This window comes from Chrysochloris asiatica, unplaced genomic scaffold (assembly GCF_000296735.1).
Source record: "Chrysochloris asiatica unplaced genomic scaffold, ChrAsi1.0 scaffold00132, whole genome shotgun sequence".
NCBI classification, from domain to species: domain Eukaryota; kingdom Metazoa; phylum Chordata; class Mammalia; order Afrosoricida; family Chrysochloridae; genus Chrysochloris; species Chrysochloris asiatica.
This window is the reverse complement of record NW_006408650.1, coordinates 4161066-4183596: the sequence shown is the minus strand read 5'-3', so window position 1 is coordinate 4183596 and position 22531 is coordinate 4161066. Positions and strand designations below refer to the sequence as shown.

The 22531-nt window shown below is 51.5% G+C and overlaps 1 protein-coding gene across 1 annotated transcript; it reads right to left on the bottom strand.

The window, feature by feature from the left end:
* Window positions 1-2661: 2661 nt before the first annotated feature.
* Window positions 2662-21898, bottom strand: CYTH1 (cytohesin 1). The gene is made up of 13 exons (XM_006869532.1): window positions 21812-21898; window positions 20519-20583; window positions 16151-16217; window positions 15759-15877; window positions 15367-15447; window positions 14578-14690; window positions 13353-13501; window positions 13016-13127; window positions 12429-12431; window positions 9018-9094; window positions 6954-7025; window positions 6013-6167; window positions 2662-2740 (listed from the first exon to the last, which is right to left on the bottom strand). Exons 3-13 carry the CDS (start codon window positions 16208-16210, stop codon window positions 2662-2664), a joined length of 1020 nt encoding a protein of 339 aa, XP_006869594.1. The 5' UTR covers window positions 16211-16217; window positions 20519-20583; window positions 21812-21898.
* Between the last annotated feature and the right edge of the window lie 633 nt (window positions 21899-22531).

Sequence of the window (22531 nt, the reverse complement as noted above, 5' to 3'; positions counted from 1 at the left end):
TGTACAATTCACTGGGTTTTTCAGTAGATTCAACCACCTTGTGCAACCATCCCCATTACGCAGCTCCAGAACATTTTCATCACCGCAAGAGAAACCTCGAGTCCACTTTCTGGCTGTGAATCATGTGACTGTGAACACCCACATAAGACTCGGATGGCCATTATCTTAGGTGGGGAAGGGGGTCATGAGGCAGTTGAGGCCCCCACCCATTTCCACAGCTGCTGCACCACATTACGTGAATCCCATCTTTACCAACACTGGTTACCTGTCTGTCTGTATTACAGGCATCTGAAGGGGCCAAATGGCATCTCATTGTGGTTCTGCCAGGTGCAGTGGGCTAACCCACCAGGGCTTGTACAGAAGGAAGAGGTGGCAGTCAGCTTCTGTAGAGATTCACAGCCTGGGAAACCCCAGGGAGCAGTGTGTCCTCTAGGGACGCTATGAGGAGAGCAGACTCCGCGGCTCCGAGGACACTGAGTGTCTCTTTTCTCAAGGCCTTGAAGGGAAGAGCAACACTCTTGCTACTGCCAGAGCGAGGAGAGACCACTTCCAAGGAGCTGGTGAAGGGCTGTGGCCTTCCCTGCCCACTGCCTCTCCTCTCTAGCACTGCGCTGGCATTATGCAGGCATGTCTGGGAGGAGCTCAAATACTACGGAAAACATGTTCATTGAAGGCACACTTCTGGATTCAACAGTTGTTGTTGTTGTTGTTGTTAAGTGCCATCGAGCCGATTCCGACCAATAGCAACTCTGTATAGGGTTTCAAGGAGTAGCTGGTAGGCTTGATCCGCCGACCTTGCAGTTCAAATGGCTTGGCAGTCTAGTGCATTAACCCACAGCGCCACCCCAGGACTCCTGTTGCTAACGTTGGGTGCCGTCAATCTCGACTCAAGCAAACCCATGTGAGAGAGGAATGCTGCCCTACAGAGTTTCCTTTACAGGAAGCCTGCTGGCTCCACAGGATGAGCGCTGAGCTGCTTCGTAGAAAGATGAGGCTTTCTGCTCCTACAAAATGTTTACAGGAGCAGTCGGCCACATCTTTCTTCCGCTGAGCCTTGCGGTTTCAAATGGCCAATCTTTCCGTTAACAGCCAAGCTATTGTGCCCCCAGAGCTCCTTTGTAGTGGGTGTTTAAGATTTGTTTCTTCTGTTTTAAAAAAGGGGACCCCAAAAGACTAAGCTAATTTTCTTTCATGTTTTGCCCCCTTAAAAGAATTTCCTCCCCATTAGCTGTGGGGTGGTTTCCAGCGCTGTGCCCTCCCACGCCGAGGAAAGCGTGCAGCGGACACCGAGGGTGGCTTGGGCAGATTTGGAGTTTATTTGCTGTAGTCCCTTGGCGCTAGTTTACAAGGCAAAACAGAAACAATGAAAATAATTATTATAATTTTTAAAAGAACCCTGTCCACAGCTTTCAGTCATGTCTTTGTATTTTGACAAAACTTTTTTTTTTTTAATTATTTTAAACAAATACAAAATAACCTAAAGGAGAAAAACCCTACATGGATTATTTACACCTCTGATAAATAGACGAATACTGATCCTGGAGAGCCTGGTTCTCCTGCCAGGAAGTTCCAGCCTGGCGCTGGGTGCTCTTCCAAGAGGGTCCTCACAGGCTGCAAACGCCTGAGGAAGCTCCTCCACCCAGAGGGGAACCCCGTGTCCCCCACTGCACCCTGCAAAGGCTATTTCCAGAGATGCTGAGCTGCCCGGGGAAGGCAGAGGGGCTGGGTCACGTTCACCTCCCACTGTGCTCGCGGTGCACCCTCTGCACTCTCCCACATTTGTGGGGTGCCCCCGAGAGTCCCTGAGAGAACGAATGACAAGAAGACCGGGTTCTGCAGCCGCCTCCGCTCCAGGAGCTCGGAGGGGCCCGGTCAATCCACACAGGTTTCTTTAGGAAAAAAGTTCACAAAACGCGAAAGGCAGGCGTCCTATCCCGGGACAGCCTGTGGGTCCCCACAGGGCATCGCCGGCGTCCATCGAGGGCCAGCTTTGAGGCAGGAAAAGAGGAGCCCTGAGCTGGCCTGCTAAGACCCACTCCTCCCTCTAAAACGAGGATGGAGAGCCAAGCGAGGAGAAAAGGCCGATGGGAACAGGCCGGCCGGAAGTCCCCCAGTTTTGGTAATTAGGCATTTAGCTCACGGAAAGATGCTGACATGGTGTTTTCAAGCCCAGCAAGGAAGTGACTTGAGTGGAGAACAAGCAGTTTCAGGGTGCTGGCCTCTGCTGTGATGTCCCGAGTCCATGTGGGTCCCCACTCCTTCCCACACTGCCCACCCCGTGCTCGGGGCCACACGGGCACCCGCCACCAGGCCCGGGGAGTGAGGGGATGGAGGTACCCCAACAGCCCTAGCCACTGCTGCGCTCTTCTAGAAAACAGAAGCCGGGTTGCCAGCAGCGCCTGGCTTCTCGTGCACCCACTTTTGTCTTGGTGCCGCACTGCTCAGGCGCAGGCTGAGGGCTTCTTCACAGGAGCACTGTCCTCAGAGACAAAGGCGGCAGAATCCATGCTTCCAGAGGCTTCCGGGCCTCTCCCCCAGGGAACGCAGCCCGCCCATTCGCTCCCATTTTAAAAACTAGCTGAAGGCAGTCTCTGGGATTCAGGCCATGCCTGGAGGAGATGCTTCTGCCTGCCTGGGCCGGGGACGCGCCCTCAACTCGGCTCAGTGTCTCTTGGTGGAGGAGACCTTCTTTTTGCGCGCGGCCAGCATCTCGTAGAACGGGTCCCTGCTGATGGCCGCTCTGTGGCAGCACACATGGGGAAAAAGAAAACAGATGTGAGGGTCTAGTCAAATCCAAGGAAGGGGACAGTCGGAGAGACAGGATAAGGCCCAGCAGCATCCAGTTACAGCCAGAGGGCAACCCAAGAGACCTGAGGGAGCAGCCTGAGCCATGTGAGTGCACAGCCTGGGGTCTCTCCAGCAGCCTCCAACGCCCCACTCGCGCTGCTGTAGACTGGCCCAGCATCCCCATCCTCCTCGTGGCCACACCACACTTCACAGACATAGGTTCATGCGACAAGGCAAAGCTTTCGGTTGCCTGTTTCAGCCTCACCACCCCTCTAGGTTTGGGACAGTATCTCTGTGTGTCCCTATCTCAGGATTCCAGTTCAGAAAACCAACCTAGTGCTTCAGTGCCTTAGATGCCATGGGGCCCTCCCCTGGGGCAATGAGCATCACATGACTCACCAGCAAATTGCCCTGTGTGTGTGTTTACAATGAGACAAGAGTGGGGTAAGAGCTTGGGGTGGGGCAGGGCTGAGAGTGGGAGGGGAGCAGCCGACGGGGAGCAGCTGACCGACCGGGAGCAGCGTGAATCTCCTCGAGTAAGCTCACTTTGCATTTCCAGAGAAGCAGTGCTGTTCAGATGTGCTCCCCAAAGTAAGACACCCCGATCCCCTGTGCCTGTCTGCACTGCGCTCACAGCCAGGGAGAGGAGGGACCAGGCGCACGCCATTCACCACAGATGAACTTGACGGCACGAAGACCTCCATGGAGGGACCTCACAGGGAGTTCTAATGCTCAGAGTGATTTCAGGCGGGAATCCAACCTGGACAAATCTGACTTCCTTTTCAGGGGCGCTGAGTGAACCCACCTTTGCTCCTTGGTTGGGGCTGCGTCTACCTAGGACGAGGAACCCAGGGCACCCAACACCGTTGAGTGTCCTAACAGAAGCAGTGCTTTGCAATCAGAAGGTTGGTTTGCTCACACCCAGCTCGGCTCGGGCACTCTGTGTGCTGTTTCCTAGCTCCCCTTTCCTCGCTGGGCTCTCCGGAGGAACGTAGGCAGAGCACACATCACAACAGCTGGCACACACAAGCCCTCCATCTGAGGCTGCCGCTCTGTGTGTACAGACACCTGAGCTAGTGAACCGCATGCCCGCAGCACCCACAGCGGGCTGCTAGAGACACTGACCCAGGGCCTTCCACAAAGCGCCCCAACTCGCTCCGAGTCCCATCCCTCTCTCTGGGAAGCACTACAAGGCGTCGAGTCTGACAACTTGGTTTGAACCACCTCTGGAGTCTTTGGACAATCTCACTAGCCTCACCAGGCCTTAGTCTCCTCATCTGTTCAGTGGGGATAATAATCCTACTATGTCTGCCCTTCCAAGGACTGTGGTGTGGCTGAGAGACCGAGCACGTCTCAGAATGCTCAGAACAGAGTTTGAGCAGAGACTCGCACCTACTTGGAGGCAGAGCCGCACGGATGGACCAACCCCATAGGCAGGGCTCAGTGAAAGGACCACAAAGGTCTACTGCTGATTTTAAAGAACACTTCATTTATCTGACTGTCGAAGCTACAGACTACATCAAAGACAAAATATACAAAAACAACCCAGACGGGTTTTGCAAGAATAACAAAGGGGCTTTCCGGGATCTGCTTTTCTCACTGGAGAGGATGAGGCCGCGTGTAGAAACAACACACCAGCTGCTGGGCCTGCCTGCTATGCCCTCCATGCTACAGCCGGTCACACGGTGGGGAGAACATCTCCGCTGGTCTACAGCTGCTCACATGGTGCACCTTAAATCCAAGTTTAAACTGACACTCAAAATACAGAAACCTCTTAATTGAGAAACAAAAGGATATATACATTCAGCTTTAAAGATGCAAAAATTGTTACGAAGTACAGAAACTCCAAAAGGGACGTGTGGATTGCTTGTAGAAATGGAATGTAACAGTGAAGACATCACATTGTTGAAGAGAACTCCCGGCACGCCACCCTGGAAGATACCACAGAGACTCGGAGCCCTGTAAACCGAAACCATGGGATGTCTGCGAAGGCAAGAGTCCTGAACACCTACCATCGGGACAGTCAACACCTACTTAACAAACACGATTCTTAATTTAAAATGCTGCTTACTCAGCAAGCATCCCAGAAGCCCTAGAACAGAGAGTGAAGTGTCCAAGTGAGATGAAGTGAGGAGAGACGCACAGAACGCCCAAACTTCAGATAGTGCCCATTGGACCCAACTTCAAAGGCTGGATGATTAGAACTCAACTAGAGAAAGATTTAAAAAAAAAAATTTTTGTTTTTGATAACCAAAACAAGTGTAAATCTCCACAATTTGATGAACTTGACCTACACATATGGATGTGCTGGTGGCGGTGATGTGCCCTGTACAGGGTTTCTGAGGTTGTAAATCTTTACGGGACTCATCTTTCTCCTGTGGAACAGCCGGTAGTTTTGAACTGCTGACCTTAAGGTTCAGAGCCCGATTCGTAACCACTATGCTACCAGAGCTCCTTGTACTTATAGATGTAGTAGCTTAAAATATCAATCAAGAGGTAAGGAATCTTCAGCACAAGGGTCATTCCCATCCTCTCTCCCCTCTGTACACAGGATCGATAGGGATGGGCAAGCTAGATACGGGCTACATAAAACGGGGCAGGGGCTGTAAAGGCACGAAGTGACTGGCTTATAAGTTTTCAAACGGGAGTTTAGATTCAGAGTGTGTGAGGGGCAGGGGTGTAGAATCCCCAATGAGTGGTTTTCATCCTGTCTAGATGGGTTTGGTAACGAGATTCTTGTGATACAATAGTGAATAACTATTATCATGACTAATTGCAACCGTCACAACTGTAAAGGTAGAAGTTCTGTAGCAAAAAGCGGGTAGTGGTTGATCTTAACAGTCAGGAACACAGGAATGATCCTGGGACCACCAGCTGCCTCCTGTCATGCCTCCCGCCACAAGCGCGGTGGCCGTGTCCCTCCCTGGGCACCCTGGTCAGGGCAGATACACTAGGGACTGAAGAGGCACTTCCCATGCACACGTATCCATGAGGACGACCACCTCCACTGAGATGTCACCCCAGAGAAAGAGATGAAAAAGAGGGCCCCCAAATGGTCTTGGTGCTAGTTAGTGGGCTCACCTGTCCCCTGGCTCTGTGGGGTGCACCTGGGAAACTGGGTGGACAATCCAGAGGGCCCTCTGAGGAGTCATCAGGCCATGCCACCCAAGCCAGACAAGGCTTCAGGAGGAAGGCCAGAGGCAGAGGTCAGTGAGGCTCACGCACCTTATGCTCTTGATCCACTCGTCCTTCTCCTCAGGTGTTGGCGCGGAGATGCGGTACACCGTGTGGTTGCCTTCCACCACGCGCCCATCTGCCTCTGTCTTGCAGGCCTTGATCACCTGGTCTTTGTTGTCAGGGATGTACAGCTCGAAGCAGTTCTGAGAGGAGAGAGAAGGAGCGAGTGGCTGAGAGATCTAGGCGGAGCTCCTTATTCTCCCTGAGACTTGTTGACCCTTCACAAACACCCGGACAGAGGAGTGTGCGGTTTGTGAAACGTGAAAACTCATCAACTGTTCTGCAAGTCTTCACACAATAAAAATCAGCATGCAGCGCCCCCTCCAGGAAAGAAACACGCCAGTACAGATAGTGAGTGTTTTTGGTTGGAAAAGAGGCGCTAGAAAGGTGTGTTCTGCAGAATGCAAACTGCAGACGACAGGTCTTACTGACAGGTTTTCACTGACTCTGCTGGCTCTACTCCCAGCGGGCATGACACATGAATAGAGTTGAGCCCGCAGCACCTGACTGTCCCAAAGCTGGGGTGGGGGGGACGACGACTCACCAGGCACCCAGTTCACACAACAAGGAGCCCAGTCACAAGCTGGTGAGAAGGGACCGCGTCAATACCTCATGTGATATTTTCCCACAAACTTTGTGAAGCCTCCTCTTATCCATACTGAAAGTGCTATTCACTAGGTGATATTATTCACTAGGTGAGGTGGGAGGGAATCAATACCTTACATGATATTCATTAAGGGATGAGGGTGACAGGCAGAAGACAGAGAGGTACTTGGAGCCTCGTCTTTGGCTTGGCTGTGGCAGAACATTCCCTCACCAGAAGGGGATCAATTCAAGTCACACAGTCTTTTCCAGTGGTTTTCTAGTTCACCATTTGCAATTTGCTTCTTTCCCAGAGAATGGCTGTGCCCCTCCCAGTCACTACTCACTGGTTTTTTTGAGTCCTCCACCTCTCGGATACTCAGATTCTCCAAAGGGATGATTCCCCGGGGCTCCTTATCCTACAGAGGATGAGAGATGGGGAGGTACTGCTCAGTCTGATGGCACACACTGTGACAAGTCACTGGAGCCCTCCTGTCCCACTCATGACTGACAGTCACAAGCAAGCTCAAGGGCTTGGGCATCATCGTCAAAAACATGGTGAGGGTCAGGAAAGCTATGAGCCCATCATTAACAGTCCTGTGCAAATACAGCACCCGAAACCCACCCAAGTGTCAGCAGTGGGTTCAAACTGCTGACTTTGTGATTAGCAGCCCAATGTATAAGCCACTAGCCCACCAGGGATCCCTAGGAGACACAACAGACACCATCAAAGAATGTGTCTGCGGTGGGTGGGGGGGTGGGGATCCTTGATAAGAAATCACTCACAAAATGACCTTCCTTCTTGGTCTGACTCTCCACATCTTTTAAACCTCAATTCCAAAGACAGCAGGTCCAGAAAGCCTCTCCCACTCTCGTGATGGGGGTCCCACTACTCTGTGCCCCGCCAGCCTGCAGATTTATCTGTGGTGGACGTCACTACCTTGTGTTGGCTGCTGCCCTTCCCGACTATTTCCTGGAACTAAAACAGCCCCTCAACCCATGTCCAGAGCAGGGTTAAATACCCTGCTGCCCCCTTTGATCCCAAGGGGTCCTCCTCCAGGGTCTGCTGCTATCCTCGACACCCCCGATCATTACCGGCCGCCACTTTGGCACTGTGCCGCCACCACCGCACTTGGTGACCCTTGTCCAGGATCAGTTGGTGTATCTGACTCCCCGAGGGTTGTGCCCTGCTCCGTCCTCTCACTGGCTGTGCTGTTCAAGGAGGTGGCACGGGGCCCCTTTCCTGTGTCGTCTCCTCTCAGAGAATTCTTTCACCGACATGGTGCTGGCTGAGATGCTCGCCTCCCCACTGGCTGCCTGAAGGCCCCGTTCTCTTCTCCTGTAGGGACGTGACCTTGGGGCCCATCATGGCGTGCCTCTGACCCTCAGGTGGCAGGGACTCTGCTTGGGCTGGCTTGATTTAGCCTCCGTTCTGTCCACTGCCTGCCTGTCTGCGCGCTTTCAGACACACTTCCTGTGAGTGTCTCAGGCCTTTGCTCTTGAGAGAGCTTACATTTTAGACTACTTCCATCCTATTCCTTCAAGTTTTAACTTAGTAATAGTTAGGTGTACACACACACATACATAAACACATACATATATAAGTACACATAAAGTACACACATCTATAACGTGCACACATATATAAGCACAGACATATATAGTAAACACACATGTATAAATGGTGATGGTGGTGGTGGTTATGTGCCATGGAATTGGTTCTGACTCATAGTGACCCTGCACAGGGTTTACGAGGCTGTAAATCTTTACAGGAAGTAGAAAGCCTCATCTTTCTCCCACCGAACAGCTGGTAGTTTTGTACTGCTGACCGTGAAATTAGCCACCCAATTCGTAACCACTACGATATCAGAGCTTCACATATATAAGTATACACACATATATATGCTCACATACAAAGTACATGTGTATTTATAAACAAACATATAAGTACACACACATACATAAACACAGACATATAAGTACAAACGCATATGTGCACACACACAAAGTGTATATATATATATATATATGTACACACACATATACACATACATAAACAGACAAGTACACACACACACACATGCACATAAAACATCGGAGGGACATCACATCGCTTGGTCACGTGTTTTAAGTCTGGCCTTCCAATTTGTCCCTATCATTCTATGAAGAGGCCTCACATCCCACTATAAAACTCCTTCACTAGTCCCATTCTGTTTCCCCCACTCGTCCTCCAGTATCCGTTTCCGCGCCCCACGTGGCTGTTCCTGCTGCCTGTCTAAAGACTCTGAGTCCCCCAGATCAGGTGGGCTTTCTCCTACCTCTCAGTGGGCTCGCCCCACCTGGAGCCTGTGCTACTCTGGGGTCTGGGTCTCAGCCCTTCCGCCCAGCTCCCTGACTGTGGGCACGCTCACCGTCGTGTACTCGAAGTAGTACAGGCAGTTGTCAGTCAGAATGAACCAGCGACGCTTCCAAGTCTTCACCCTGCCACCTGCAGAGCAAGAGGAGGCACACGTTGGACAAGAGAAGCCAGGCCCACGTGACTCTGTGATAGGGGAGTGAGGGGACGTGGAGACCGTGGCAGACTGACATTGGAAACGAGACACAGAGCCAAGACAGAAGCACCTGAATGACGTGTCTTAGGGACAAGCAGAACAAGCCATCCAGTGACCTGAATGGGTGGGACCGCGGGGAGATGATGATGCACAGTGCAGAGTGGACGGGCTGAAGCGGCAGCGCCACGCCTACCTGCGTGGCCATGAGGAGCAGGGCTCCACCAGCAGCAGGTGAGAGGAGGGGACAGGTAGCAAGCGGTCTCAGAGCTTCACGGGCATGTCCTGGGACACAGAACTAAACTCTCACCTTGCCCCGCACCCACCCTTCCTGGCTGGAGTGAAATTTCTACTCAGCCTTCAGGCTCTGGGCCCGTGTCCTGAAAACAGATCTCCCCCAAATCCAAGCCAAATTCTTCTCTTCGGGAAGAATCTACTGGTGAGGAGAGACCACACCCACAGGAGCCTGCTCAGCTCTGGACTTCTCACTAGACACATCTAACAAAAGCCGTTCCGCATGGAGGGCCTAGTCAGCATTTCTCAATGAAAGCTTTTGGGGGGCATGAGGTGGGGTCTAAGGAGGGAAAAAGGAGCCACAGCCTGCTCTCTCGACTTATCCTGGGTCCACAAAGCCTTCCCAACCACGAGCCACACGAACACCTGCCTGGAGGGTTGCCTGGCTTTCAGCCCTCCAACACTTCTCACTGCCCCAGATGGCAGATGCTTTATCACTGAGACTTAAAGGAAATAGCTTCTCCAACCTTCAAAAATGGAAGGAAATCGCCAAGTGCCTATCTTGGATGGTGCCAGTTTTACTTTCTTCTTTTACGTTTGACACAAAGTAGGGTGATTTCAGAGAAAGTATTTCCTATTGCCAGGGCTGGCCCTGCATGCTCACAACAGGGGGACCTAGACGGGCAGGTTTGGTGGGGGTGAGCACATAGCGTTTTGGAAACAGCAGCCAGCTAGGTCCAGGCAGACAAGCCTAAGGCTCATGTGTCTTGTAGGGCTGAGTTTAACAGATGGTCCCAGGTTAGGGAGGGCACTTTGTTGTAAACTAGTCTGGGCCCCTCCCTCCCAGCGACTGCTGACTTTTGTGAAAGCCTCTGGTCCTTAGAGGTCAGGGGGCATATGGAGACTGGAAAAGGCTGGCAGAATTCAAATAAACAGAGAAGGAGGCACGGGAATACTCAGAATTGGAGCCAGTTTGCTGTTAAAATGGAGCTCCCCCACCCCTGCCCCCCGTTTTCAGAGAGCTGGGCTCTGGGTGTGTAGTATCCTGGCTTCAGCACACAATGAAACGTTGACCCATGCTGGCCCCCATGCACTCCACCAAAAGCCACAACCCAGACACGCGGGGACAGGGCTCAGAGGCCACAGCAGCAAGATGGGCAGAGGTCCAGGAGAAAGAGCAAGGCTGGGGACCCTCGGGTGACATAGGGTGGCTGTGTCCCGGGACACTGCTGCACTGCAGAGACCTGGACCATGACATTTCATGTTGCAAGGAAACAGACATGAGCAAGCAGACAGGTCAATGTGTGCGCCTAGACAGTCCCTGTGGAACTCACAGGCCACCCCTAGGCTGCTCAGAACTGGACCACAGAGGGAGGGGAGAGTCCTCTCACCCCGAGTCTCTATGCAGAGCAGGGTGGGCGGGACTTCCGGGGCCTGAGAATCAGCATGTGGAGCGTAGCTGCCCCACAGTAACTGAGGAGTCAATGTCACATTAACAATGACTGAAAAAAAGGAGGGAGAGAACCGAAACATAAAGAGAGAACTCCTGAGATGCTAATGCTCTCCCCCTGCGAGTGTCCTGGAACTTGATAAAAGAATTTAGGGGTTTTGTTTGTCTGTTGGGTTTTAACTTCACGGGGCGCCAGTTTGAATTTAGGAAACACCTCTCCTGTGTGCCATGTCAAGTTCTTTTCCAAATTTGCCGTCTGGTCCTGCCATGACAGAAGCTTGTGGCTTTGGGAAATGAAAGACTGCTTCCTCCCCTCCTCATCCTCACTTTACAAGTGACTTCACAGCAGGCTGAGCTGCAGAGAGCTGCGTGCACTTCAACAAAGGCGGCAAGCCCAACGGAAAACCTGCCCTGCTTTCACTATCCCATCCTGACTGATGTTCTGTTGCCATCTACAGCATCTAGGTACCTGGCTATGTGATGCACTGACTCCGCCCATGACAGGCCCGTGGCCGACCCTGGCCAGTTCCCTAGGGACTGTACAGTAAGTTAGGAGCAGCAGCAACACTACCACCAGCAATTAAAGAACAAAACCAAAGGAACAGAATCAGAAATACTGCAGCAATTACAGGGCCTGAGCAGAGCGCGCGGGCAGGTCGGGGTTACATACCTCCTGGTGTTGGGGGCAAGGAAAAGGAGAGCCAAAATCATGGAAACATACAAATGAGGGAGAAAAGAAAATGAAAACAAATTAAACCAGGCTCCTTCATTTCACAGTGCATGTTTCAGTCACATTCATGTCTGCTGAAGGCAGTGCCAGGCATGCCCACATGAGGGGCTCTGAAGGAGGGGCAAGGTGTGAGGGCCCACTGAAAAGTGCGGCCACTGAGGGGCCATGGACCCGTTCTTATAAAAGTCTGTGGAAAGGACTGTCACTTTTTCAGGTGTGTGTGGGAACACACACATGCCCAGAGGTATACATGGACACACGTGTATACACGGAATGTAGTACAGACACACACACCTGGACAGGTGGAAACGCTGCCTTCTGCAGTAAACAGGGGATAACACGGTGGCCCACCTGAGCACACCATCCTGACAGCTGAGAAGGGCTAATGAGGGGCTGGGAAGGGATGCCCCCCGAGTGAACTTCCATCTTTCCTTCGAGAAATTAGTGGGGCCTCACGGGCGCTGCACACTGCCCTGGTGCAGGGTCAAGACCACCTTGCCATTGCTCCTATGTGGAACAATTTCTCTGGAGGGGGCGAGCTGAGCTTGCCCGTCCTTTGAAATGCATTCCTGTAGGTCTCCAGTTCAAGCCATCTGCTGGAGGCCCAGTGGTCAGTCACAGTCAAGCCCTAACTTCAAAGGGCAGGCTGACCAATTCAAGACACAAAAACTCGGCTAGTGATGTGGGGCTTTCAGGCGAATTCACAGGTGAAGTCGCTCTGTCTAAACAGGGTGTGGGTGGGCTTTGAGAAACGCAAATACGAATCCCATCATGAGCTTAACTAGGAGAATTCAGTCTTGGCTTCCGCTGAATGTCGGCTCCCGTCTTATAGGGACGAGTCACCAGCTGAGGAGGGAACCCCCTGATTGTACAGGGTCCCAACTCAAATGACAGCAAAGGTGCCCTGTGTCCTGACTGTGACACCACGCTGGCAGGAAGAGGACAGGAGGCCTGATGGAAGGCCTGGGCAGGACAGGACAGGAGGGAAACAGCGCCCGGATGAGAAGGGTGCTGTGGGTGGAGGTGGAGCTGCAGCCGGTGGGGGAGGGGGGACGGCTCTGGCCTTGCCATGCATGCTGCCTGGGGAGCGGATGCGGGGTGATGATGCACTGAGGTGAGGAGGAGGCAGGAGCACCCGATACGGTCTGTGTGGTGGCCAGGATAGAGATGGACAGCCAGCAGCCTCCCGATGGTGAGGGGCCGGGAGATGGGAAAGGTCAGGGCCAGGGCCAGGGGAGGCCTCTACACAACACCTGGTCCAAAGACTCACCAGTGGCAATGGGGGCACAGATACACGTGGGCAACAGGGCGGCTGCAGATAGCCTGTCCCCAGAGACCTGTGTATGTTCCTCCAGCAGAGCACATCGTCTCAAAAGGAGCCCACCACCCCGCAGTGCGCACGCACATACAGCCTGGCTCCGAGCCCTGACCACAGTGGTCACTCACCGAGTTTTAACAGCCAGCCTTCTCGGTCTGGATTGAAGAAGGTGTGAGTGAGGTCATTCCCGTCATCTTCGGGGATCTTAAAGGGCTCGTTTTTTATGCTCTCATACAGGTTCTGGGATAAAAGATGGCAAGGCATGTCTCTGGTTCCAGAACCATTTTCTTCCTCCCCTTTCTCTTCACTCCCTCAACAGGCTCCTGAGCACCCACAGCACGCATGCTCCGCGGGGACCAACCACAGGAGCATGAGCGTCTAACACCACAGAAAAACTGCGAGACCACTTTCCCCTCCTCCACAGCACTCCTGCCAGCAGAGTGGGTGCCGCTGCGCCGGGCTCACCCGCAAGAGCTCCTCAGGCAGGTCCCCCCCATCGTTGATGCCTCGGTTCATAGCGATGAACCGCTCCACAGTGGGCTTGTCCTTGACATTGGGGTTGTGCAGGCTGGTGTTCAGCATAATGATGGCAAAGGAGAGGACGTAACACGTGTCTAAGAAGAAGAGGCGCAGAAAGGAAACACATTCTGCATGGCCGCCAGACACAGGCCAACCCAAGGAGCAAGAACTGCCCGATGAAATCAAGAGTCCTGGACACCTCTCACAGGAGAGGGGGGAGTCACCTGTGTCCACTGTTACCCAAGAAAATGCACAAAACGGGACAAACAGTAGGTCCTTCTGCTGCAAAAGGATCCTGTATGCGCACAGATGGGTCTATGTGAGCATGCACCACCAACAGGGCACCCAGCACCATTCCTTGTATGCACATCACCTGCATACACACTTAGTCCATGGGCACACAATATATGAAAAACCTATTCACATTTCTTCAGCATGATGCTGGCAAAAGAGAAGGCATACTAAAACATTATTATTAAAAATCATGTATTAACATTGGTGGTTGTTCACTGCTGTGTGCCATCAAGTCACTTCTGACCCAAAGTGACCCAGTACATGGTTTCTGAGATCAGCTGGTGGTTCGGACCTTAATGGTTACCAGACCAGTGCTGACCCTACAGCACCACACACAGAGCTTGTGTAACTTCAGTAGCTACAATAATAATAATGCTAATGAAACCAAGACTGCTCTCCAAGATGTCTACAATCCCCAGGAGAGCTGAAGGCGTAACTGGCTGGGCTCGGGGCTGACACCTACAGGCCCAAGGCACAGAGGGGCCCCGAGGGGAGGAGTCTCATCTTGCCAAAAGGTGTGTACTCTGCAGGAGCCGAGCACAACCAGTAACTTCATTAGCTTTATTTCCTCGATACAGAAGTGCCAAAACGTAAGCGCTCACACCTGCTGTCTCAGAGACACGCCCTGGAGCATACGGGCACCAAACTGACGCAGAGGTTTGGCTCCTACTCCTATTCTCGTGCTGTGAGTTTTTAAAATAGCTGCCTAGCCAATCATTCAGTTGCCCCATAATTTATATAGTTATACTCTTACTGTTGGGACTTCTGGGTTTCCAGCTTTCTGCAATTTTAAACGCCATTTTAAATACACTTTCTTAGGCACGACTCTAAACACTTGTGTTTTAGCAGAGACTGTGGGGCGAGTGCTCCCCACTACCTGTGGACTGGAACACCCCGGTGTTGCATTGGCAGTACCGCTGGGCAAACGCCTCCATCATCCGGTCAATCTTCTGGGCTTCCCCCGGTAACCGGAAGCTCCACAGGAATTGCCTGGGGGGAAGACGGGCTGCCTTACTCCTCTGGGAAGCAGGTAGCCATCGTCCAATGATCTTAATTGATGAACTGCAGTCTTGTACATTGCACAGCACTGCTAACTTAACCAAGGCTGAGCGAACGGATACAATGAAACCTCTCCTGTACAAAAGAACGGCCTTCCTTCTCAGGCTAAAAGGCAGGCAGGCCCTGCTCATTTAAAGCCAACTCCACTTCACAGGAAACACGGAGGTGCAAGAAGGGATTTTCTTCCCTCAGGATCTGCAACACATTTTGTAAAGGCAGCTGAAAGCACTTCTGCCTCTGTGCAGTGGTTGACACTGCCATCCCATTTTGGGAAGAAAACGAAAGGGCTTTCTAAACAGAAAACGGGCAGAGGTTTGATGTGCTCCTTCATTTCCACAACGTCCAGTGAAATCCTGAGGAGCGTTGTGGACAGATTTCGACTTCAGGGTCCAGCATGATTTAATCCTCCTTGGCCAGCCCTCCTTGTTTTTCACAGGCCACTAGAATGCTTCCATCTGAGATACCTCAAGATATTAAGAGTAACTCCCAAAGATACGATTACAACAAAATGCCAAGCCCTATAGCTAAAGGGAAATTTCAGCCAACACTGCGTGACTAGAAGCCTGTCTTCCACATCTTCCCAGGGGTCTGCTTGGAAAGTACTAACCGTAGCGCCTGAACAAGGTTAAGGTCAGTGAACTCGTGTAACTCCACAAACGCATGAAGAACCTGGATATTAAACTCGTCTCTGTCAAGTCAAAAGACAGGGGAAAGCAGGAGTCAGAGGCTGACGCTGAGAAGTTTCAGTTCAGTCCCATCTCCAAACCCATAGCCTGGGTCCAGTGGCCCAGCCACCTCGGACATGGCTGTCCACACAGCACTAAAAAAACCCGTTTAGCTGTGTTAACAGGGGAACCAAACATGGTGCCGTCATGGCCCTGGTATCGACCCATCTCATACCCCATAACCCCCCAAAGCTTCTTCTCAGTTCTAGAGTGGCCACTGGTACCTCACAACAAGGGGACTCTGTGTGCCACTCCTGACCACTGGAGGCCTTACCTCTCGCCCAGGTAGTCCCCGATGGCAGTCTTGTTGAGCCCTTCACCTTTATATAGGAACTGGGCGATGTCTTCACAGGTGTCCTTGAGCAGGTCGTTCTCTATCAAGAACTGGATCCCCTAGGGAAGGACAACAGCAATGAGGCCAGCCCCAAAGCACTCAGAAGCCCGCACTGGACACTGAGTGAGTCTCTAGGGTCAGACTGGGATCCGTGCCAACTGACCCCAGGGATCAGAGGAAGAGCAGTTTAGGAACTGGGGCTTTCAACTCAAGAGGATGTGACATTTGTACTAAAAAAATGACAGTTCAGGGAACTGTCTTTAGCTCTCCCTGTGTCCCTCAAAACGTCCATCTGGAAGACTAGCAGCTGCTGCAGCTGCCTCTTCACTCACCTTCTTAGGGTCCATATTGAATTTCTTCCTGCCCATGGCTACCTGCTTGTTTCTCTGCATGTTTTTCCTATAAAACAACGACCACAATCATTTCAGTACTCAGGGCATTGGGAGGTACTGACGGATGAACGGAATTCCCACGTGGACCCGCGGACCTAAGAAAGGTTGCGGGGCGCTCTGTCCAGGGAAGCAGCGGGCAGTTCTGGCCAAATTGTGAAAGGCACCTGAAGTTCAGGTCCCGCCTTCCTGCTCATCGGCTCCCTCTACACCAATCAGTGCTTTTCTTGGTTTTAAGATGATTTTAAAAACAAAAACTTATTGTAGTATAATTTACTTATCACTTAATACACCCATTTCTTAATGTCCACAGGAAGGATTTTTAGTAAACTTAGGAAACTGGGCAACCACCATCACAGGCCAGGTTTGGACTATTATCAGCCTCACCACCATTCACAGGAAGCCTCAGTCCAACCGGCCCAGACAACCATTCATGTCTCCAGAGTTACCCTTCCCAAACAGATTCACACTTTGCGTAACATTTATGAGGTTTACACACGGTGAAGAACGCATCAATTCTTTTTATGGGGAACTCATATTCCACTAAGGAGGCCCACTGGTGCATCAGTTAAGCGCTTAGCTGCTAACCGGAAGGTCAGCAGTTTGAACCCGCCCAGTAGCTTTGCAGGGACAAAGACAAGGTGATGTGCTCCCGTGAAGAGCGGCCTAAAGACGGAGCACAGCTCGTTTTCTTCAATGGTCACCCGTCCATTATTCTCTCTTGAAGGAGCCCTGGTAGTACAGTGAGTTTTGAGTTGGGCTGCTAACCACAAGGTCAGCAGTTCGAATCTGCCAGCTGCTCCACAGGAGAAAGATGAGGCTTTCTGCTCCACTTTCACCTTTTTTAATTTTTGGTCTTGTACACATCACTGAAACTGCTCTTACCAAACATCATCCATGGTCTTCACTTTGCTAAATACACAGCACCATTCTCAGACCTCACCTTACTTTCACCACCAGCAGCGTCCACCATTATCTATCATTCTGTCCTTGAGCCCTTTTCTCCACTTGGCTCCTGTGATATCATTACACACGGAGTTCTCCTCTTGCCTCCGGGCTTTCCTTAAGTCTCATTAAGTGTCTACATTTCTCCTGTTTGCATTAGAGGGTCCCAGATCGCAGTCCTTGTCCCCCCTGCTCTTTCTCTCAGCTACACTTCGCTTTAGCTGACCTCAGTCGGTCAGACCCATGGCTTTGAAGACAATGTGTGTGCAGACAACTCCCCAGTGGGCAGCCAGAGCTCTTCTTTGGCCTTTCCACAGATTTTCAAGGTCCACTCAGCCTCTCTACTTGGACAATTAGAAGGCAGTTCACACATAACAGACAAAACGGAACTCCTAACCATCCTGCCCAGGCCCCACAAACCATCTAAGGTTTTAGTAAGTGTTTTAAAATAACAAAAATGTAATTATCAGCAAAACACAATAAAGGGAAATATAATGAAATCGGAAAAATAACAACACAACAAAAAATGCTGTTATGTGCTGCTGAGTTGGGTCCAACTCATACCAGCTCCGTACTGCGTTTCCAAGGAGCGGCTGGTGGGCCTGAACTGCTGGCCTTGCTGTTAGCAGTCCAGTGCTTATCCTACAGTGCCAAACCAGACTCCATAAAATAGACTACAGCCTAGAAAGTCCTGTTTGGCTACTACCATGTAGGGTCACTATCGGCTGGAATTGGCTAGGGAGCAGTCTACAGGAAGATCCCTTTGGGTGTCTGTTCACTGGCTGGTGGACAGCCAGGTGGCTTCCAGTTTGAGGTTCTCTCTCTGGGATCCAGACTCAGGAATGGCCCTTGCTGGGCTGCACAGTACACTGATGTGGGAGTCTTTAAGATGTTGCCAAATGAACAGTGGTTTTCCTGTGTACATATCAGAGAAACAGAGGCAGACCTCCAGCCCACACTGCCACACAGCAGCTACTGTCCCCCGTCACAGCCCTAGACCAAGGTCCTAAGTGCTCCAGCCCCTCGCCACACCCATCGTGTCCACTGGCTTGTGGCTGCTTCACACAGCAACGATTGCTAGGTCGACAACAGCCCACAAAGCCTGAAGACTGGCCACCCGGCCCTTTCCAGAACAAGTTGACCACGGCCCCACTGCTCTGGCTACCAGATGGTACCCTAACAGCACTCCCAACCCTTCCTAGTTTAACATGCTATTGTTCTAAGTAGCTCTGAAACGAATAAAACCAAATGTCATTAAGAAGGCTACATCAGGGCAAATTTAATCATCTGTCTAATCATTTTGGTTTTCAATCAAGAAGATTACTGAGATCACCACTTCCAAGGAAACACCACAAAGCAGAGCTTCGCGCACGGTCCGCAGGAGACCGACAGACATGAGGAGGCCTGGGCTGGCGCTGCAGGTTCATGCACCAGACTCCAAGTCGGTGGTTCAAGCTCACCAGCTGCCCTTGGAAACCCTATTCAGGTCGCTATGGGTCGGAACCAATTCAACGGCACTTAACAACAACACCAACAACAACAGAAGTACGATGCACACTGCTTGCTCCTGGGTCCTACTGTGCCTGAGTCTGGTCCCTAGCTGAGGGCTTTCCCTCCAGATGTGTCCACACCACAGGCCTACCTGGAATACTGACTTCCTGAGCTGCCCTGCACCGAGTCTGCCCCTCTGGCTCAGCCCTGAAACCATTTCTCTAAGGGGTGTCTCCTCAGTTTCTAACTACAGCTGCTACACCAAGAGGACACCCCAAATAAGGCAGTTAGGTTAGCACTACTAGAACACTGCAACTCACTGGCAGGCAGAAGAGCTTTGGAGAGGTTTAGACCCTGCAGTGCTTCCACGAGCGTGTGCGTGCAATTTGCTGAAAGAGTACTCGGGGTGCTTGCTACACAGTGGTGACAATAGGTCTTTGATTAAAACCATGACCAGACTCTGGTGGACAAGACAGAGCTAACAGAATGCCTATGAGAGGAACACATCCACGTCAGAACAATCTGTAGTGACTTTCAGGGGTCTGCAGGGTCTGCAGATGACTCCTCTTTTCAGGGGATTCCACACTGGAAAACCATTTCCAGTTGTAGATTTTTAACTACCAGGCCCTGACTCCCGAGCGTTACAAGCCCCTGCGAGCCAGCTGAGATCTTGTTAGTGTACCTAGTCATTCACACTCAAGGGCCTTAATCCCTGGGCGCTGTCTGCTAAACCTCAGAGAACTGCTCAATCAAAACCCACGTCACTGTAACTGAATGTGTGTGTGCAGATGCCAAACTCCACGGGAAGGGGCCACACTGGCATCAGGCACCACCGACTTCTCACCGTGCCACCCCAGTGGGTAACATGGAAGCTCATGCCAGGTCAGAACTGCGCGTCCCTCTGATCAGTGTGGCTGCGCATCTTTTGTGCACACACCATGCCTCTTCTGGGACGCGTTTGTGCATTTTTGCCCCTTTTTTATTTGGGTTGCCTTTTTATTGTTAAATTGTACAAGTTCTTTAACATCCTGGGGATAAGTCAATTTTCAGATGTAAGTATTGAAAATATTTTCTCCTACTCTGTAGTCTGCCTACGCATCCCCTTTAACAACATTTTTCATAAGCATGGAAGTTTTACATTCTGATGGAACTCCAATGGGTCCATTTTTAAAATGCAAAGTGAAGAAAGCTAAATGTCAAAGTATTGAGCAAGGTGACAAGTTAGTGATGAGCTGGCTACTTCCTACTGAATGCCCAGTGTCCCTCAAGCATTGTCCCAAGAGCACTGTCTATGCACGTCTCAAATAACAAACCCAGCAGCCTCGGGAAGCCAGACCGGGAGACCCAGGCTGAGAAAAGTACAGACACGGCCCAATAACTCCACAAAACAGTTACAAAATGGTCTGGGGACCCCACTCAAAGCCAAACTCTTAAAATCACTAACATTTCATGAAGTTAGCAGGAGAACAGAAACTGTCCCACGCTGTTTTGCGCGAATGTGTCTCCTTCCCTTTTCCTTATGCTTTTGGAACGCACAAACAACTGGGTGCTTTTACCCAGAAAAAAATTGGGTAAAACTTTTGGACTACAGCAAAGTGGACAAGAGGGAAGAGGCACTTCACACGAAAGTCCGAGGGTGCGGAAGGCTCTGCCGGACCCTGTGGGGCTGTGGAGCCCCTCCCTCCCAGAGCTGCAGGGCTCATGGCCGGAGGGCAGACGGCATGGTGTGCCTGGGCTTCGAGGGATGGTAAAGGGCAGGAAGCCTCCTGTCTACATGAAAGTACCACATCAGCATTAAGTACCACAGGCAGGTACTGGCAGAAGAGATCACCTCAGAGCCCACCATGCCCCCTCCTCCCCACTCAGCAGACTCACCTTTCTTCTGTGGACCCCAGGTTCTCTATCTCATTAGCTACTTCTGCTATCTCATCCTTCAGTCTCTACAAGAGAAAAGAACCCTGTATTAGCAGGAGAACAAGGCACACACTGAACCAGAACTTCTTCAAGTTCATCTAATGTCTTCCAGCCATAACACAGAATAGTACCATGGAATGAATTAGGAAAATTCTTATTTTTTTAACACATTTACTGAGCTCCTACCAGAGACCAAGCATTCTATAGAATACAAAGGAGAAAAGAGCCAGTTCCTGACCCCAAGGAGTTTATGGTCTAATAAAGAAAGTTCAATCGCACACATAGTGTGTAAAAATGTCCCTGCAGAAGGACATCATGCTGGGTAAAAGTAGAGGGTCGATGAAAAGGAGGAAGACCCTCGGTGAGCTGGCGTGACAGCGGCTACACCAATGGGCTCAAACCTAGCAACGATGGTGAGGCTGGAGCTGGAGTGGACAGTGTTCTGTTCTGCTGAGCACATGGTGTCGCTATGAGATAGAAGTGACTGAAAAGCACCTGACAACCACCACCACCACCATATCCAACCTCCAACATGGCTGCTTCGCACTGTAGTCGCGATCAGAGGCATGGGTTAGGGGCACACCCAGGGCTGCTGGGCCAGCTGTGCTCGGCTGGGCACACACTGCCACTTAGTGGCTGGTGACAGGAATGTCTAGGCCAGCCCCAGGCCTGTCCAGCTCAGACAGGCCCTCACAGGAGAGGATGGCTGTGCTTTACCTACTTACCAGTGAGACAGGGTCAAATAACTTAGGAGAATGACCCAAACAACTCAGGTCTCCCCTGATGGCTACGGGGCAGCCCCTGATCTCCCCCAACAGGAGAATTCTAGAACACTAACTTGCCATTTGATGACCGGAGGGTCAGAGAAATGACTGACCTATAAAGTATTTCTATGAAGTTTGGCAGTTTTGGAAAGGAACATAGAAAAATATTCATAAAATCACTACCAGAAACGAGGCGCAATCCTTGATAAATATGAAGCTGTTTAATGCTCACAACTACCTGTGAAGCAGGTGTTCTCTCTTCCGAGAGCATCACAAATGAAGACACGTTGGCTTCCCAGTCTGCTTTTACTGGGCTCACTGGTGACCAGGTCTCCGCCCCCAGCACTATCCTGGGGGTCCAGAAGTAAAAAGCTGCTCGTGCTCTCATGACTGACCAGCTGTGTGGCTCTGTGAGATCACACGTCCTACATTCTGTTCACAGGACAAGACACTCGAGGTGGGACACATGCCCAACACACAGAAAACCCACCTGTATGTCAGCCAGCAGCTCCTGCTTCCGGCGTCGGATGTTCTCCAGCTCTTGCCGCTCCTCTGGAGTCAGGTCACTGGGAACTACAAGGAGAGAGGGAGCTGTTACCACCAGAGCTGGCACCACACCAAGAGGAGAGACAATGACAACCCAGACGCCAAGAAAGGCGAATGATACCAAGCAGGACGACGCCAGCAGCCCGCTTCAGAAATAGCCATTGCTAAGAATAGTTCTGGCACCAGCTCCCCTGCACGTTTACCTTCAGTCACAGAGCAAAGTGCTCTGAAAAGACCACTTGGAAGGAAAACCAGAGAGAAGACGGCCCAAGGCTCAGTCAGCTGAATGTCTCCCAGTTTCTCACACAGGCTTCCAGCTGGGGGCACCAGCCCGCTCCATCTCTCAGCTCCCCATGGGGAGGTGCCCCAATACCCTGAAATAGGGAGGGTATGCTGCTGGGCACTGAGAACAGCTCGAGGCCACTTCTCTCGGGGAAGGAGACTGTACATGCAGAGAGAAATCTAGAAAGGTTTGTGCCAAGCTTGACCTGGGCCCTGGGATTATGGGCACTTCCTTTTCTCCTTACCCACTTCCACATGGTGGAAAGATGAGCTCTTGTCAGCAGGCAGAATGATCACACTCACCGCCCACCAGGGGCCGCGTGTACCTTCCTCTCATGTACTGCTAGATGACCCTCCTGAATGTGGGAAGGACCAGCCTTGA